This window comes from Rhamphochromis sp. 'chilingali' (assembly GCF_963969265.1).
Source record: "Rhamphochromis sp. 'chilingali' genome assembly, chromosome: 17".
Lineage (NCBI taxonomy): Eukaryota > Metazoa > Chordata > Actinopteri > Cichliformes > Cichlidae > Rhamphochromis > Rhamphochromis sp. 'chilingali'.
This window is the reverse complement of record NC_137944.1, coordinates 12,825,436-12,845,577: the sequence shown is the minus strand read 5'-3', so window position 1 is coordinate 12,845,577 and position 20,142 is coordinate 12,825,436. Positions and strand designations below refer to the sequence as shown.

The window sequence follows — 20,142 nt, the reverse complement described above, 5'->3', positions numbered from 1 at the left end:
GTAGTCTGACATCTTTAGACTCAGAGGACGCATTTCCTTTCAACCAGTTGTAACTCAGCTGTTGGCCAACAGTAGCTCACTGAAGATTGATTACACAGCAGCCTGTGAAAGTGATGAATACCACTGCAAAAGGGGGCTGGGCTAAATTGGAAGTATATTGAAAGGTGGTAGATTGAACGAAAGCCTGTAAAAAACAATGTAATCAGAAAACTAGACTGAGAGCAAAAAAAAAAAAAAAAAAAAAAAGAAACCAAGGACTGTTGTTCAGACCTTATAGTGCTTCCTGGGGCCGCCTCGATGGTCCACATGCAGTGCAGGTTGTGCTCGTATGGTGCCGGGTAGCCCGGAGAGAGGATACGACCGGAAGGCTCGTCTTTGATGGTCCCCCCACACTCGGCTGAAAAGTAGAGTGAAAGCAGCGAGGGGGAATAAAAGAAGTTAATAATGATTGCTACAACAAAGGTTAGCATACTTAACAGACCAAAAGTTGCATTACTGCACTTCCAGTAAAGTACAGCTCATCGCTTCCCTCTCATCATTATTAATTATTGACATAGCAGTCAAATCCTCCAATGTGACAGACTCCATCATGTAGTTAGAAATTTGAATGATAGGAGGGAGAGCGGCCAACTCAATACACTCTGTGTCTCTTTGGCTCAGCAAAGGCAATTCACCATCTTAACCGTGATCTCATCTTTGAAAGCTGATGGAATTATTGACTGAACAACACAATATTCAATTCATCATACTCCAGTTCACTGCCACTTTTAAGGAAGTGTGAAGAGTGTCAAACAAAAGTATAGGTGCGCAACACGATAGGCTGTGAATGACTTGCTCATCAGATGAGTGCCATTGTTATGAGTGTGTGTTTAGTACTAGTGGCTGCAGTCAGTAGGATCTCTCTAGTATCATATCACAGTTCACAAAACATAACCAACATAAACTCAGTCTCTAGAAATTTGTCAACACAAAAACACATTCTGGGAAACAGCAAAGCAAAAATCGGAGCGCCAAAACAATCTGTCAAGAAAAAGGGGAACAAAATCGGGTTCTTTTCCAGTAACTTAAGTAATAAAGTGCTTTCAGAAATACTATGACTGAAAAGCAATTTTCAGCCCTTCCTTCAATTACCACAAATTACTCTGAATGAAAAAAAAGAAGAGAAAAAATGTTTAAGATCAGATTTTAAGTGTTTTTTTTGTTCCCGTTTTGTGAGGCCACTGTAACTGACAAGAAGATGTTAAAAGTGGCTCGTGTTTCTTTTCCTTCCCCTGAGAGAAAAATGGATCCTTCAAACAGAAGGAAAATTGAGGTCTGGAAATCATACTGATGATGATGGTCTGTGAAATCCATCAGTGACAAGTAAGCCTTGTACTTCAATACAGCAACTAAACACAGACACGCAGGGAGAAAAACAGAGAATAGGAAGGGGGGGGGAAAGGGGGACTGACTGCAGGAGCACTTAAATTAACATAAGATTGTAGTACTTTACAAACTGACCATCAGAGAGGGAGAAGCTGCGATTTCTCCACAAACAGACAAAAATACTTTGTTACCTTTTATGCTGCAAATATGTCATTTCTTCTAAATGCAAACAAATATATTTCTGTCTTTCAAACCTCCTTATACAGTACATTATACACCAAACAGGCATAACATAATGGCCCACGTCCTCACTTTAGCTTTGACAGCATTTTAGTAGATAAAGGTGAAGTGAGCCGAGCCTGGCAGATCCCCATGTACTAAATAGAAGTGAAAGAATTGAAAACGGGAGAGAGAGTGGGGTAAAACTGGGGGATCATACATAGATAAGAACCGGAGAGAGTGTGCTTGGAGGTGTGGTCCCGCTGCTGAAATTCAGATACTTTATCTCCAAATATCCCATTTATCATGGAATATATCAGGGAGCAAATGAAAAGTTTTTCCAGAAAGTTGATGTATTAGAAACGAGGAAAATGGGCAGGCACAACAATTTGAGCGAGTTTGACCAAATTGTGATAGCCGGATGACTGGGTCAGAGCATCTCCAACACTGCAGCTGTTCTGAGGTGTTTCTGGTTTGCGGTGCAGTATCTATCAAAAGTAACAGTGGTAAACTAATGCTGAGTGATGGCCTGCGTGGTCCGATTCAACGAATGAGCTACTGTAGCTCGAACTACTGAAAAAGTTCATGCTGGTTCTGATAGAAAGGTGCCAAAATAGACACAGAGCATCGCAGTTTGTTTGGGGCTGCATAGCTGCAGACCAATCTGGGTGCTCATGCTGACCTCTGTGCACTGAAAAAGCCCCAACAATGAGTATGTGAGCATCAGAATTGGACCACGGAGTAATAGAAAAACTTGGCCTAGTCTGATAAATTCTGTTTTCTTTTGCATCATGTGGCTAACTGGGTGCATGTGCGTCGTTTACCTGGAAAACACCAGGGTGTACTAGCTGGCGGAGGCAGTGTGATGCTTTGGGCAATGTTCTGCTGGGAAACCTTGGGTCGAGCCATCAATGTGGATGTTTCTTTGACAAACATCCATGGAGGCAACATCTCACAACTTACAGGACTTAAAGGTTCTGTCAATACCATCTAGGTGCCAGATACCACAGCACACCTTCACGGCTCTAGTGGAGTCCATGTCTCAACATGTGATGGCTGTTATAGCAGCAAAACCGGGACCAACATAATATTAGGCAGGTGGTCATAATGTTATCCCTGACTGGTGTACATTTAAGTAACAATGATCACCATAGTTAAACGTTTCTTAAAAACATTAAGATGTGGTGCAATTGTGGCTCAAGAGTTGACAGTTCGTCTTGTAATCGGAAGGTTGCCGGTTCGAGCCCCGGCTCCGACAGTCTCGGTCGTTGTGTCCTTGGGCAAGACACTTCACCCATTGCCTACTGGTGGTAGTCAGATGGCCTGGTGGTGCCAGTGTCCGGCAGCCTCGCCTCTGTCAGTGTGCCCCAAGGCAGCTGTGGCTACAATGTAGCTTGCCATCACCAGTGTGTGAATGTGTGTGTGACTGAATGTAGTGTAAAGCGCTTTGGGGTCCATAGGGACTAAGTAAAGCGCTATACAAATACAGGCCATTTACCCAAAAAATAAAAATATGAACATATCATTCTTCACGCTCCTGCTGAGGCTTTCAGTCTATTTTCAAGCTTTTCCTACCCCTTATCCTTTTTTTGTGCTGAAGAAAACTTGCTGTTTCGTGGATTGAAAAGGCAGTGATCTATCACAGTAAGACAAAGCCATCGCTTTCTTCTTGCCTTATGACCTAAGAAACTACCGCTCAATGCTGCCATAGCAGTATAACTCCCCGAACCACTCTACCCCTTCAATCTGCCCCCACATTCATCAAAGTTCAGCTCAGCATCTCTTCCCTTTGTCTCAGTCTCAGTCTTAGTGGTTTTATTTTTTTCATTTTTTTTCCCAGAATGCTTTTTCAGTATGATCACAAATGAAACCCATGAAGTCATGTTGCTGCTTTGCAAATATGGAATTTCTCTCTCTCTCTCGTTTTCTGTGTAGTGGGCTATCATTTTTGAATGACATTAGATGTGCACACATACCCAAACATAACAATAATAACATCCTGGTGTCCACATCGGAGCTTCTGTGTGAGATTCAACCTTGCAAATTTCTTCTTCTGTGACTTTCAGTATACACCAGACTCCCCCCCCCCCACCACCCCCTTTTTTTAAACTCCATTCTCCTTCCTGGCCCTTCCCGCTATACCCTCCCCATCTGTGCTCAGTGTGTCCTCACTGCGAGAAAATAATCCCGCCATTACAAGCAGAAACAGTCCCACATCTGCTCCTAAATTCACTCCGGATGTTAAGCTATCATCTGCAGTGAAAGGAGCATCGGGAGGACAAACGTGTTCGGGGAAATACAGTTTGGCGAATGTTGTTTATATCCAGACATGAAATTACCTGTCAGTTTGGTTCGGAAAGGGAGCAGAGCAACACTATTCTAATCACCTTGGCTGATGTCAAAGAACGCCTGTCTCCCTGGTTTTCTTCCTGACAATGTCCAAAAAATGGCTCTGGGTGGGTTAGCATGATACTATATATATATCTATATGTCTGTGTGCCAGAATATATGCATACAGTGTCTGCGGTGGCTGGCAATAAGTGACAGGTGACTTGTAGATGAACTCTGAAAATAAAATAGAGGGATCTTCTGCTAAACTTTCATGAAATTATCTCCATCAAACACATTTTTGAAAGTCTTCAGAGTACAGACAGGGGGGTTAAAACCTTGCTTCCTGGGCTCAGGGTTGCTGCTGATATAGTGTCTTTTTTTAGAAAAAAAAAAAAAAACAGAGTGAAAGGGGGAATTTGCAATCATGATGCAATAGGAATATAAAAAGAAAAAATAGAGCACAGTCATTTTGGATGAGATAATGCACTGAATTGCTGGGAAAGCAACCAAATGGATGCCCCAGAATAGCAGCGCTAAAACAAACCACAGAGCTTTTTTTCCAAACTGGTATATTCACATTGTTATTAGGAAGAGGAACTAGGTCATACATCAGCTAAAAAAACTGAAGCCGGCTTGGATTAGCCGTGCAAACTATAAAGAAAACACAGATAAATGCTGTAATATATGAGGATGCAACACATAATGCTACTTTAACTGGAAATCTTTGCCTGATTTTAATACAATATATTGTAACAAATAGCAATGGAAGAAAAGGGAATTACACAAAGACATGATATCATAGACTGATGCAAAAGTATGTGATACTACACAACATGTCATGCTCTTACACACTGCACTTGAATATGGAAACATATCTATTTATATTATATTTTATAGGTCCACTTCACCACATTTCTGAGACAGTTTTAGTTTTTTCACTCCAGATCACTCAATCATGTCTATCATTGTTTAAATAGCTTTTTTTTTTCTTTTTACTCCTTATTGCTCAAATAACTTTTTTATGTCCCTGAAATTCCCCCAAATTCTCACAGACCACTGGTGCTGAGATACAGCTATGATGGCCCCTAACAACATTAGGACTGAGTTGGAAGTATTTTAATAGAAATCACAATATTTTCCTAAAGTTTACCAAGTAATCTTGGTTGCTAAACTAACGTAGCTTCAGGGGTGGCTTTGGCTCACGAGGTACAGTAGGTCACCCGCTGATCGAAAGGTTGTTGATTTGACCCCCGGTTGCTCCAGTCTGCATGTCAAAGTATCCTTTTCCAAAATATTAAACTTGAAGTCACTTTTACTGTGTTGATTGGAGTGTATATGCTAGATAGAAAGAACTCAGAGGTAGAAAAAATGTGCTTGTATGAATGCAAGTGTGAATGAGGCATGTTGTATAAAGCACTTTGAGTGCTCGAGTAAGAAAGTGCTATTTAAGAAACAGTCCATTTACCATTTAACCAGCAAGTGAAAGTGAAAATAAAAAGGACGGGCAAACCTCCCTACTCAAAATAACAACCCCCCCTCAAAAACTTTACCTACAAATGAAAGTCTTCCAGAGGGTAAACAAGTGACTGGTACCGCTTTAACTTATCTCTCTATGTCCATCATTGCTATGTCTGGTACATAATGGCACCGGCACCAAAGGACACCTTGTGTGCATCAACAGTGTCTGACAGAAAGCAGTTTTTTCAGCCTTAGTTATTTTATTTTTGCATTGAAGTACGTAATTATTCATGTATGCAACAGTTGAATTTAGCATGTTAAGATGTCAAAAACCTGGGTTAAATAAAACAAAACAAAACAAACTTATAAAAATGCAGTGCAAATCTAAACAGAGCACCCAGTTGGCTAAAGTCTTTGCTGTCTCAAAACTTCAAACTTCAAAAATCTCCAGCCAAATTCAAAACGATCATACTCACCAACACAGAGTGGAAGGGGGCTGTCCCAAGCCCTCCTTTCGCCCCTCAGGCAGGTGAGCACCTCAGGACCTTTCAGGGTGTAGCCCGGGTCACAGCTGTAAGACACGATGCTCCCTGCAAAATGACCCTTGTCCTCCCGCTTGTAGCCAAACTGGGGAACACCTGGATCCTCGCATTTCACGAGCTCGAAACCTTTAGCAGAGAGCGAGAGGTAAAAAAGAGGCAAATTCGGACGGAGAAGAAAGAAAGAATTGTTGTGCTTTTAATGCGCCAAAGGCAACAAAGAAAAAATTGGACAAAGCAAGCACAAACTACACTCAAAAGACTCTGAATTTTAAAAAAAAGTACATTGTATTTGTGTGCACAACAGAGTGAGTTACTTACTGGTGAAGTGTAGTTCAAAGCCTTTACTGGTGTTATCCGCATTGCTGATGAACTCGAGCCACATAGAGCTGGAGGTGGAGTTCAGGGTTGTGTCTAGCAGCTCGTTGCCTGTAAACACCCCCAGCAGGCGAGCCTTATTACTGCTTCCATCAAAGACCTGGACGGAAGAGAGAGAGAGAGAGTGGGAGGAAGTATTGGAATTAGGAGAAGCAGGTGCGCGCACGCAGATATGCTAACAAGGCGTCATACAGACACGGGGAGGATACAACTCCCACCACCCTCTCACTTTGAGTATGTCATCCTCCTCCAGTCTGAAATCCCGTGCCCGTAGCTGAATGCCTTTGCCAGGCTGCGTCTGGATGGAGTAGATGCACTCGTGGTTGTTGCCGTAGTAACCGGGGTAGTTGGGTGAGAGCAGCACCCCTTGCATACCAGTCACGGATGAACCACATTCAGCTAGAGAAAAAGTAAGAGAGCAGAGACAGACAGAGAGAGAGAGAAAGAGGTGGTGGTAGTGGTGGTGTTGGAGAGAGCAGAGGACATGTCAATCGCTATATGCTTGAAACTCCGAGTGTATTTATTCATGCTGTCATGCACGGGGAGATGGGAGAGGTGATGGGGAGAGGAATATGGTCACTGACTAAACCTGAATGTTGAGTGGCACATCATCATAATCACACTGCAATCTGAATATGATTAACACTAATTTCAGCTCTATCTGAAAACTACTTTTTCTGAATCACATCAGGGGGGGAAACTTGGGGGAAGACAAAGTTTTCTCTTAAAAAAATGGCAGCCAGAATTTAAATGGCCACAAAGGCACCCTCCTTTTTTAACTTTGAGAATGCACCCAAGTAAGATGAGGTAAGGTGATGGGGCTGTCTTGGAGGCATATGGAGAAGAATCAAGTTTCTAAAATGAGGTTGAGAGTGATAGCAGTATGAAAATATCAAAATGTGTCTCTGGTGCCATCCTTCAAAGACCTGAATTCATCTGGAGGGCAAACCGAAAACCAGCAGCCAAAGCTTCAGACAACTAAACAGAAAGCAGAGCGAGCAGGTTTTTGTCAGGAAATTGACTGACCTACTTTACACACGCCTAAACTCTGCGAGCAAACATTTAGAAACAAATCATGTATTAACCGAAATGCACTGTGACGTCACCATCACGCTATTCACTCGAGTCTAATTGCTCGTTTTCAGCAGCGTGTTAAATTATCTGCGGTTCCAATTACGTTCCGAGTTTAGACACAAAAAATAAATTGAATGTGCAAATAAAGTAATTCGTGCAGTTTCCAGTGTTTCCACATTAAGTTCCATTTTAATGGTGCTTTTAGTTTATTAAAAGCTGCCACGCTGAGGACAAACACAAGTAGGTCAACGATTGCCATGGTCACTGATGCACCTATCATTATCGTTACGAGCATTAAGATGAATTCATTTTCATATCAGAGCCTAAATGCCCATTAAGGTTTGCTGCATCACAGAATCAACACACTGACCTACATCTTCGCAGTCTGACCCAACATGTTTCACATGCATTAGCAACAAGCACGATCAATAATTAACATATTTAAGCTGTTTAATGCTGTCCTCATTAGAACGGTGGCACTATGTAATTTGGACAAAGTAAAAAAAAAAGCTCAGTTTCTGGGAAGCTATCCAACGAAGAGACAAAACTTGTGTGTATGGAGGGATGATAATGAGGAGATTTGAAAGGGGAATGCCTCGCTGTCTAACGTGACTGACACTTCTGTACATTTCTTAATTGTGGGGGTGTGTGGAAGGCTAATGTGCTGGCATGGCATTGGGAGATTAGAGAGGTGGGGAGGCGGGGAAGTGACAAAAGCCAAAATAAAGCATGTGACCACCTACCAACACACCTTGGCAGAGGGGAGCTCCACACCCGCCTCCTGCCCCCTAAGCAGACCACCCTCGCTGGACCCTCCAGTCGGTAACCTGGGAAACAAGAGAAGATGAGGGCATCGCCCACTCCGTACTGCAATCCCTTTCTGGTGCTGTAAGGTGGAATTCCAGGATCTTCGCACGGCTCCAAATCATAATCTGGAAAATAGAGAGAAAAAAGTATGAATCTTCAGCACTGGCAAGTAAAGAAAGTGTAATAACAGTTTTGTCTGTGTGGGGCTTTTTATCTGCGATGTGTAAATGTGTGAAACGGGCTAATTAAGACTTCTGTCATGCTAGGAAAGTTAAGAAAATATTTCAAAAAGTAAAAGAGGGCTAAACCTTCTGAAATATGACACTTTTCTTCTAAACCCAAGTTCACGTCTAAGGATCAGAAGCCCATATGTCATTTATTAAGATTATTCAAGCAGAGCCTTCAAAGGGATTTTGCAAGTAATGAAACCATTCCAAACATTAAATCTTTCGTCCATTCAGCCACTGATAAGAATTCACACTTGCTATTTTAAGCCATCAATAACATCTCATTAGATTTTATAAGAATCTCTTTCTTCGGCGTCCTAATGTTCAAATCTAGAAATGCTGTGAGAACAAAGGAGGTAAATTATGCTTTCAGTAGGTAAAGGGTCATTAGTGCTCGTTTCTACTTTATTCATTTAAAATGAGTCCGTTTTCTTGGTGTTAACCTATTTTACTATTCATTCTTGAGTACATGTAATCACAGATTTCCAGAGGACTGTTTGTATCAATAACTTTTTCAGAAACCATAATTATTAAAAATACATGAAGAAATGCATGATTAATGTTCTAAAGCAGAGATTTTACGTTCTGGGGCACATGCAGCCCACTTTGATCTTAACAAGGCCGAACCAGACCAGTGAAAGTACACGATAAATGAGTAGGATTACAGAAAAAGTGATGATAATTCATAGCAGACTGTCCTATATTTATCTGATATGGCATATGTTTTCATTCATTTGCAGAAAATGTACTTTTTAAAATTGTGAAGTCAAACAAAAAAGGACAAAAAACAGTTCAGAAGGCTTTAAATCCGTAAAACTAAATTTATTCTCACCAGAGAAGGTGATGTTGAATCCCTCATACGAAACGGAAAAGTCAGACAGGAAGCGGATCTGTGCTGTGTAGTTTCCAAACAGCCCTGCGCTGAGAGGCGGAGGCAAGGTGGAGCCCGTCAGCCTCCAAAGTGGCTGAGAGAAGCTGCTGTTCTCTGTCACCAATAAATGATCGTGAGGGCTCTCAAGGTGGAAGGTGTGGAAGGTGAACTGGACACCTGAATACGAGGAGATGAAAGAGCCATTGTTGAAATGTTTGGGTTTTTTAAATCTTTACATAACTTATATATGCATAATAATAAACATCACATACATAATAATCATGAAGGTGGAAAAAAAAACATTGAAAACACAATATTTTCTATATCATAACACATTCAGTACAAATTCCCTATCCTTTTCCAAACACAGCTGCACCTGTGCAGATAAAGCATCTGCAAATAAGGCTCAGTCAGTTTGATATGAGTGCTCGACCAAAGGCTGGAGAATCATCCCATGGCGCCGTAGCCTTAGGCCAGCCTCTCAGCAGCCCGGCCTTACAAAGACAGCTTGTTCGGCAAAATAAAAAGGCCACTCAGTAGAGGGAAATGACATTGTAACAGAAATTGAATTTGACTGCCGCATGTGTCGACACAGAATTTCTCTGCTAACCTTTGCCGTGGGAGGTCTCGATCATCCACGTGCAGTTCAGGTTATGCGGGTAAAAGTCTGGGAAGCCGGGAGACAAGATGGTGCCGGCGTTGCCCTGGATGTAACCTCCACACAATGCTGGTGACGCGGGACGAATGGAAACAGTGGAAGATGGATGAAGGAGAGAGATGAGCGCAGAAGCAAAATCAGAGAGGACACGAAGACAGAAATAACGTTCCCCAAAAATAAATAAATAAATGCTAAAACCGTCTGTGCAATTCCAATGTGGATGAATGCATTTTCCAAGATGTGCCCTTCAAGATGGCACACAAAAAGACCGAGTGGATGTTAACAATATCATTACAGACAGGACGGGATAATCAATACTGTCCTTAAATATAAAAGCATTTACAGACGAGGAAAAAGGGAAACATCAAAGGGTATGTTCACTGCCGCACATATAAAACATTTCTGATGAAATGAAGCAGAAACTTTTAAAGTCTAAAACAAGAGTCCTTGAAAGAAATGTTATCATCTCATATGGATTTTATAATAACTCAGGAATATATAGCTATTTAAATGTGATGCAATATGAAGCAAAGTGCTTAAAATGATTTCTCATGTTTCATCTCTAACAACACACAACAATGACTTTAGCTTTAATCCCATTTATGAGTGGGGAGAAATCTGGCAGGGGGACCATTCATTTCTAGGTCAATATTATGGAACGTACCATCACAGCTAGGCAGGGGGCGACTCCACTGAAAATTGGGTTCACATTCTAATGGCTCAGAGTCACTAAGCGTGTACCCTGCGTCGCAACTAAATGTCACCAAAGCTCCGACGTAGAAGTCGTTCCCGTGTCGCTGCCCGTTGACGGGGATGCCAGGATCCACACAGTGATCTGATTGTAGCTGCAGGGCTGCAGAGTGAAGAGAAAATAAATGACATTTGATCAGAGGCAGACACAAAAGGCTCCGAATTCACCTACAAGTGTAATTATCATAACGGGTTACGAGGAGGTCAACAAATGTTGAAGGGCAGTTTACTTTTATCAAACGATTCTTATAAATAATTCAAACGAATATCATTTTTCCACAGAAATGAACCAATAAGAAGTTTTCAAAGTACTTTTCCGCTCCACCTCGCGTGGTGAAGTTGTGGTTATAGTGAATTATTGAAGCTTTGCAAAGATTTAGCCACAGAGAAAGTGGAAAAGGTTGCCAGTATATGCTGCAAAGGTGGGAACGAGGCTAGGTAGAAATGTGTAAGTGTGAAACCATGGGAGTGTAAATACAGTCTCGAGCTTGGCAATATGTCAGGGCAGAAATATATGAAAGAAAAACCCATTTTCTTTCTGATTATACGTATTCTAATAACAGTGGCATCGTGGTGAATTTACATTTACATCTACAGCCAAAACTGAATAGCTTTCACACGTGCAGTACAGAAAATAGGTTACACAATCTACAGTCGGGGAAACAATTATTTGATCCCATGGTGAATCTGAAAGTTTCCCTACTTCCAAAGAAACAAACTGTCTCTAATTCTTATGATAGTTTCATTTTAATGGAGAGAGACAGAATATCAACACTGCATAAAGGTTATTTAAATCAATTTGCATGTCATTGAGTGAAATACGTATTCGATCAAAAAACATGACTTAATACTTGGCGAAGAAACCCTTGTTGGCGAACAGTCAGTAAGACTGTAGTTCCTGTAGTTGGTCAACAGGTGGATTTTGGTCCACTCCTGTTTACAGAAACTAAATCTTTTAGGTTTCGTGGCTGCTGCTTAGAAACTCATAGTTTCAACTCATAGTTTCAACTCAACTTTCAAATCACAGCAGGTGATTGGAGCTCAGTTTTGGCACTTTCTCCCTAGCCTTTTCTGAATCATTGTTCATGGGCAAACTTAGGTTGCGCATGTGCATGAGGCTTCTTGAACAGGGGGACCTTGGTAGTGCTGCAAGACTTTAGTCCATCACAGTGTAGCGTGAGATCAATGGTGTTCTTGGTGATTCTGGTCCCAGGTGTAATCAAATCATTAGCAAGCTCCTCCTGTGTAGTTTTATTCTGATCCACCACCTTTCTCATGATCATCCACACCCCATGAGGAAAGTACAGCACCAGCAGTCACTTTCTCACCAAGCTTCTTGCTAATGGCCTTTGGCAGGACAACAGTTTCGTCCCTGATGTCCTTTGACAGCTCCTTGGTCTTGGTTGTAGGGGATCAAATTCATATTTCGCTCAATGACATACAAATCAATTTATAATGTTTATGTATGTGTTTTCCTGGATTTTGTTTGATATTCTGTCTCTCTTCAGTAAATTAGAGATTGCTCATTTATTAATAAGTGAGCAAACAAATAATTATTCCCCCACTGTATATGCAACAGATGTATTTCTTTTAGCGTCTGTGGTGCATAAGTGAACAAACTGCTTCCTGTGTCACTGTGTTCAAACGTGGTAGGCCCTTACTTTCATAACGTATACGGAAGCCAATGTCAGAGTGGCTCTTGTCAGTGGTGAATAGGAGATACAGGAAGTTGGAGGTGCTGATCAGGAACTGGGGAACTTGTGTGCCCTGGTAACTGCCAATTAGTGGTGAAGAGGGAAAACGTCCATCTCGCACCTCGAGGACATCATAGTTAACCTCGGTGCGAAACCTGAAAACACAAAGCAAAGCTTTTTTTGACTGCACCTCACAAGATCCGAGACAATAATGTATGCCTTTAGTAAATGATTGTTGAAATTAATGAAATGGGAAAATAAAGAACTAAACAATCATAATCATGCTAAAAATGTATATGTGAACTAGTCTGTCTTACATGAGCATCTCAATTCAAACCTCATCGTCTTCATTATTAAGTCAGATCTACAATAAATGCAAAGCTCGGTTACAAATCAGACAAAGTGGAGCCTGCCCTGGAGCTCCACACCATCACACAACAGTGACATATCCACTGGGACTTCTGTGCATTTATTTGAAATTAAGCAGCACGAAAGCAGAATATCAAACGAACAGACGGGAGTTTAAAGGTAAGATCTGCATTAGTAGATTGTATCAAAAATAAGGTTTCTCATATTCCATAAATATATTTGCCTTCTGCTAAATTATCAGGGAAAAGAGATCAAGAGTGGACAAAGAGCTCATTTTCACTTCATGTTTTAATCTGTGCTTGACTAGCTGGATAAAACTTGATGAAATGAACAATTTGTAAAGTAAATGAATCAATATGGTCTTAACCAAAAACAGGCAATGTAGAGAATCCCATCTAAAAATGTATTTTTGACATTTAGCCAGTCAGTGTAATAACAGTGGTAACTGTACAAAAGCGAGTGATGCTGCTTTTGGAGAATCCTGAGACATTTGGCTTTGGTGGGTGTATACAGTATTTCAATAGCATGTATGTGTGTTTCTGTCTTTGTTGCCTGAGCCACTTCATCTTCAAAGCGTGAATAAATTGCTTAGTTTCAGAACCGTGTCATCTAAATGAAGCGGTTTGTGATATTTTATTGATGTTACATAAAAATTAAAGAGCAACAAACATTTACGCGCTATTCATTTTGCATGGCCCGCTGTCGTGGAAGCGCTCAGGATGAGCCGGGTTTGCGAAGATGAGCCTCAGTGAAACACTGATGTAGCATTTGATCCTACAACTGTCTCTCTCTCAAACATCAGGACAAATTACATCCACTCCCATTTCCACAGTCCCTCTTGACAGACCATCTCAACTTACATAGCCCTTTGCATTGTGTGTGTTTGCGTACTTAGGGCTCAGGATATCAAATGAAAGCATCAAACCCCTCTGAAGGACTTTAGTAAATAAAGCAGTATTATCCTGGTTGGTGGATGTGTTGAAGTGCATTAGATCTACTGCATTACTCCGATAAAGGAAAGGCGTTGGGAGAGGTTAAAGTGAGACATAACGATATAAGAACACAGTGATACAGTGAGAAGGTAAAAGCAATAAAAATCCAAGCCTGTTATGAGAAAACAGAAAGTGCTGGCACAAGAGCAGTTGCTATGTGGGTGACTCACTTGTCGAAGATGATCTTGATGGGGTAGCCTGGAGGAGCCTCAATGATCCATTCACAGTTAAGGGCCTCCTTGTATAGTTCTGGCCAGCCAGGGGAGAGGATGATTCCATTGGGAGCCTTCAGATCCCCTCCACACGGGGCTAACACAGAGAGATGAAATAGAGGTAGAGAAAGAACAGATTAAAAAATAAAAAATGAATGCACGTCTATCCTGGATGATGTATGCCATTGCCCACAGATGTTCCCATGCATCAGCTGGGGCTCATCCCATTTCTTTTTGCTGCCAAGGTTTATCTTATGGAAGCTGGTGACAGCGCGCTTCAAGGTTAACCGCTTCTCCCGGAACACGCGTGTCAGTGTTTGCGTGTCTGTGTGCACATGAGCATTTATTACGCATTTGTGTGCCACCTATGCAAGGAGTCAGGGTTTTAAACATATCATCGAGCCCTTCTCCCATCAAAAAGACGAAATGGGACGTCTTTGATCGCTAGCACAAAAGACACTTGAGTGCGCCGACCCCTCTCCTGCACCCTAATCTCTGTTACAGCTCTCTTTGCCGCATCTCCTTTTAACTGCCTATCCTTAACCAGAGCACACGGGCACAGTGGACGGCTTCGTTACTGTGCCAGCTCCTCGCTCCCTTTGAAGTGGAATGATTTAATCAGCCAACTCAGCATACTGAAGGACATCTATAAAACGCATTAGGCTACAAACGCAGGGGTATGATAGATGGAGGAACACAAAACTGCTGTGGCACACGGGGGTGGGGTGGTGGGGGGTTGTGACATGTTTTAATAGTGGTGCCTCGTTTGCGTATCACAGACAGAGAACCTGATTAAGTCCCTTGGAGCTCCAGCCATGGTGACTGCACTTAAAGCGGCTAGTTAATGGTGAGTATTATCTAAACTAAACTACTTCTTGGGGATAGTTCATTGAGTATTGAGTCAGGCAGAGATGATTGTTCAGCTCTCTCTATATAAGCAAATTATGGCCGCTGCATCACAAACTGGAAAGAACAAAGCCGCCGGGTCATCACCAGCTTCAATTTGAGCTCAGCTGTCACTGACATAAAGTTACTGAGAATGGAGTAATTAACTATATCTCCTTTAACTATTTGAGAAAAATCTAATTCAGGTGGAGTTATTACTATTATTAGTATTATTTTATAACATTTTTGCATACTTAGCTAGCTATACCATCAAAACTACTACTCGCGATTCAAAGTTTGCTAACGTTTGTATACAAGAGGTGACAAAAACTTTTTTTTTTTGGCGGTATTTGAGGCAAATAGCTGGCTGGGTAGTACCATTGGGAGATAAGAACTGCAGAAGCATTCAGAGGGACTGGGACATCAAAGTCCAAACTGGTACAGATATTTCTTTTAATCTCTTTTTTTTCTCCTTAGTTTGTTTTTGCAAGGCGTATTCTGAACTTAGTTTTGAACTTTTTTTTTGTGTGTGTGTGTGTTAGAATTTTTTATTATTCTAACCACAACAACAGCTGCCTGTGAGAAAATACACACAGTCACAGCAAGACTTCAGACACAAAACCCCGAGGCTTTCATTATTATATCTGGAGACTTTAACCATGCCACACTGGACTCTACTCTACTCTGGCTGCTTTTCACCAGTTTGTGAATTGTCCCACAAGGAGCAACAGGACAATTGACCTACTGTATGCTAATGTGAGAGATGCATACAGAGCCACCCCCCTCCCCCCACTAGGGAAGTCAGACCACAACCTGGTTTACCTACAGCCACAATACACACCCCTCGTCCAAAGGCAGCCGGTCACAACGCGCTCCATCCGGAGATGGACCCCAGAAAAGGAGGATGCTCTGAGGGACTGTTATGACAACACAGACTGGGATGTGCTCCTGAGCCCACATGGTGAGGACATAGAGGGGGCGACACACTGTCTTACAGACTACCTCAACTTTTGTGTGGACACGGTCGCCCCTGCTAAGACGGTACAGTGTTATCCTAATAACAAACCGTGGGTAACACAGGAAGTCAAAGCTGTCCTCAACATGAAGAAGAAGGCTTTCAGGAGCAAAGTGAAGGAGGAGATGAAAGCAGCACAGCGGGAGGTGAAACGCTGCCTGAGGGAAGCAAAGGACACCTACAGGAGGAAGGTGGAGCAGAAGTTGGAGAGGAACAACATGAGGGAGGTCTGGAATGGTGTGAAAACCATCACAGGCCACAACACCAAGAAAAGCACAGTGGGGGGGACTGTGGAGAAGGCAAACGAACTCAACAACTTCTTCAACAGGTTTGACCAGCCCACAACCCCCCCACCCTCACCCTCACCTTCACTACAGAGTCCTCTCCCCACTCTCCTACCTCCCTCGCTTCCCCCCCTTCCTGACACCATGACACCCCCCTCCTCCAATCCCTCTCTCAGCAGCAAGACATCTCCCCCCCTCCCCTCCTCCCAAACATCTCCCAGTGTCACAGTGGATCAGGTCAGGAGACAACTGAGGAAGCTTCGCCCCAGAAAGGCAGCAGGCCCAGACAAGGTGTGTCCTAGGATGCTAAAGGCGTGTGCTGCTGAACTTGGGGAGCCGCTACAACGAGTCTTCAACCTCAGTCTGCGACTGGGGAGAGTGCCCGCCCTATGGAAGACATCCTGCATCGTCCCGGTCCCCAAAAAGAACCGGCCCAATGAGCTGAATGACTTCCGACCGGTGGCACTGACGTCACATCTTATGAAGACTCTAGAGCGGCTCTTCCTCAACCTCCTCCGACCACAGGTACAACATGCCCAGGACCCACTACAGTTTGCATACAAGGCGGGTGTCGGAGTGGAGGATGCCATCCTGTACCTCCTACACAGAGCCCACTCACACCTGGATGGGGGAAAAGGCACGGTCAGGATCCTGTTTCTTGACTTTTCCAGTGCCTTTAATACCATCTGGCCCTGTATGCTTCAAGAAAAACTGAACAGGATGGAGGTGGACCCCTGCCTGGTGGCTTGGATCTCCGACTACCTCACCGACAGACCACAGTACGTCAGGCTGAAGGACATCACGTCTGACACAGCCAGGGGTGTCAAGCATAAGGTCTGGGGGCCAGAATCCCCTTCAGAAGGATATATTCTCCCGTTTAGCTGTGTTATACCTCCAGGACAGTCCGGGTAATGAGCTATCAGAAGTTTTTTTTTCTTCTAACGGTACACATGAGCCCTCTTACACACCTTCACAGCGAGGAACAGCGTTGTCCCACACCACATTGCCGTCCTTGAGAATGCAGGAGATGGTCAGGGAGCCATGGGTCTTAACAAAGCCGTCCTCGCACAGGAATGAGATGGAACTGCCCAGCTGAAGGCTCTCTCCAAAGCGTTTCCCATTAACCGGCACACCCGGGTCTGGGCACTCGTTGTGGCGGAACGCTTGTGGAAGTGCAGAGAAGAGATGGGGGTTAGTGACGAGTACAGAGTCAGCTTTTAGAAGACTTTAGAAAAAAAACAGACTACTTAATACATTAGCTATAAACAGGAAAAATGCTTTCCCTGTTGCTTAAAGTCTTTGCTTGATAATGAAATGGAAAAAGAGATTGTCTATAATTCTGCTGATATTAATCCACATCACATGCTGTCCTGTGTAAAGACTCCAAAATAACTGCTTGAGTTTCAAGACAAAACTTTTTCTGTCATTGTACCGTCAGCACTTAGCCACTCCAGCATGTAACAAGCGGGAATTTGTTTCACTTAGTCACACTGATTCACCCTGCTGCAGTCATTCTACAGGGTGGGAAACCACACCGTATGCAGATCATCAGTGCCAGATGACACTGCTGAAGTAATCGTGAGGTAAACAAACAAGGGTAATTGCTTTCATGCAGCCTCACAACTTTATCAATCAGGCCTCTCGATGAAATTTCAAGTAGAAAGAGCACAAAGAAACACAGTCATACAAGAAGAGTCATAACCCTGAAACACGGCCTGTAAACAAATACATCACCTCGGCTGCTATCTCTCTCACTTACTCTCACTCTTGTAAACACATGCAGGTATTTGACGCGTGTAGGTGTTGATGAATCCCTGTTCTGTAGTTACTGGACCCAAACCAAGTGCCAGCTACACCTCATCCATCACAAATATCTTATTCATTAACGCGCTAGAAATTGCCTAAATACAGTTTGGCATGTCCTTAATTAACATGAATGATGAAAGTTGTGTGCTCAGCCCCACAACCTCCTCAAAAACCGTCCTGCAGTTAGATGACACTGTTCTCAGGAACAAACCGTCATCTTCAATTAACTGCTCGTGGCATTCGTTCGGCACGGTTATTTATTTATTCATCTAGCATGCTAATTAATGCATTAGCCGCCATGTGTTGTCCACATTGTGGCTTTCCAGATGCACCTGGGCTTGGTTGATGTCGCGTCTGCAAATGAGCTCGTGCAAAGGGTGGGTGGGGGGGGGGGGGGGGGGGGGGGGGGGGGTTGAAAGCATTCTGGCCTTGCTGAGCTGATATAGATTAACATCAAAGAGATATTTTGGTGAGAGCCGAGGTTAAGTTGAAACAGGATGAGCAATCTTCATAGTATACTGTAAACAGGCATCACTGTGCACTGCATTTAATGAACATATAAATAAACAGTAAGAGATCTCTGTCATGGAGGGGATTTGATTTAAATATCCTAACACAAACCCAGCTGCAGCTATCCTTTCAGGGCTTTGTTAAGTGTGAGAACAAAACTTGTATGCCAATGCTGATTCATACTATAAGACATATATGTAAGACTATGGCTCAAAATGACTAAATGTGGCAAATTAGCGTCTGAGTGCAGTGCCTACAGTACTCGTACTGTAGGTGTGGTTAGTTTTATGAATGATTTACAAAGGTGGTGCTGCTTACTAAAAACGAGGGCAGTTGGTTTATTTCAATATCATGCGCAAAAAAACAAGATGTGCTTTTTTTTTTTTGCAGTGTTAAGTATCGGTGTATTTATGTTTATATCAGCTTGCAGGCTTGATTTCATTAATCTCTCACCATATTTTACAACTTGCGAAAGGAATTCTCAGAAATACGACTGCAACAGGGTCAGCAGCAAAAACCTCTGAGCTCCCACCTCCTACACGCAATCCTGTCTCTGCATTCCCTTCGTAAATACCAACAGCACTTTTTTTTAACGCCAAAACCCAGGTCGCGCTGGCACACTGAGTTAGCAAATCTGGCCTTAACCATGGTAGACATTTTCTGTATATTTTAATATTTAATCATGTTGACTGTATTGTTTGGTTTCTAATTACACTATATTGATTCTGTTCATTTTTTCATCTTTTTTTTTGGTGGGGGGGGGGGGGGGTTGGCACCTATTTCTTAGTTGGAGATTAAGTATCTGAATTTCAGGAGCGGGACCACGCCTACGAACACGCTCTTTCCAGTTCTCATCTATATAGGTTCCCCCAGTCCTACAAGCTGTTAATTCTCGTTTACATGCTCCACCCTTGCTCCCCTTTTCAGTTCTTTAACTTCTTCACTTCTATTTAATGCATGGAAATCTGCCAGGCCCGGGAGCCGCCGCCAGTCCCCTTCGAGGCGTTCCCCAAACTGCAGCTCAATTCATGTCCAAGCCATTCACCTTTACCTACTAAAACGCCGTCAAACATAAATGAGGACGTGGGTGCAGCTAGTGAATCTTTTATTAGGTTTTAGTTAATAATCTCATAATCTTGATTTGCATGATAAATATTAACTAATTACATTTTAAAACTACTATGAGTGCGCTCTCAATTAAAGACGGGAGAAAAAATTTAGATTTTTTCTAGCAAAAGGCACCTTAACTACCCGACACTTTGCGGCTCAGTGAGGGTTAGACGCTCCCTCCCGAGTTATTTTCTTTGGTGTAATGTAGAAGAATTTCAATACCAGGCTCATAACACAATAGTGCGCATGCAATGAATCCTGCTTCCAACACTCAGAACAAAGTATAACCATAAAAACGGTTTACCAGAACTGCAGCCAGTGTGCTTCTAGAATTTCCTCAGAAGTCAGCAGCTACCCAGAACAGAATATAATGAGCACAGGTGCAAATGCATCTGTCAGGTAAAGATGCTACATCTTCGCTTGGGTTTTATTTAGATGTCAAGTTTCTATTTAGACAATAAAGTGAGAGTTTGTCATTTTTCTTTGAGTGTCTAAGTAATGTTTAGCCAGTTTATGCAGTCTATGGGAGACAAGCACAGAGATACTGTGGATGATTCATGAGCCCTATTGTATGTGCGCGCAAACACA

At 42.6% G+C, this 20,142-nt stretch overlaps 1 protein-coding gene across 1 annotated transcript in view; it reads right to left on the bottom strand.

The window, feature by feature from the left end:
- Positions 1-20,142, bottom strand: part of csmd2 (CUB and Sushi multiple domains 2) — a 296,524-nt gene that overhangs the window by 108,670 nt on the left and 167,712 nt on the right. Inside the window, exons 16-26 of the mRNA XM_080862285.1 lie at positions 17,097-17,291; positions 13,903-14,041; positions 12,339-12,526; positions 10,592-10,780; positions 9,880-9,996; positions 9,231-9,446; positions 8,108-8,296; positions 6,520-6,689; positions 6,234-6,390; positions 5,850-6,041; positions 271-397 (exon numbers count right to left, since the gene is read on the bottom strand). Coding sequence (XP_080718411.1) covers positions 271-397; positions 5,850-6,041; positions 6,234-6,390; positions 6,520-6,689; positions 8,108-8,296; positions 9,231-9,446; positions 9,880-9,996; positions 10,592-10,780; positions 12,339-12,526; positions 13,903-14,041; positions 17,097-17,291 — 1,879 coding nt within the window. The remainder of the gene's footprint in view (positions 1-270; positions 398-5,849; positions 6,042-6,233; positions 6,391-6,519; positions 6,690-8,107; positions 8,297-9,230; positions 9,447-9,879; positions 9,997-10,591; positions 10,781-12,338; positions 12,527-13,902; positions 14,042-17,096; positions 17,292-20,142) is intronic.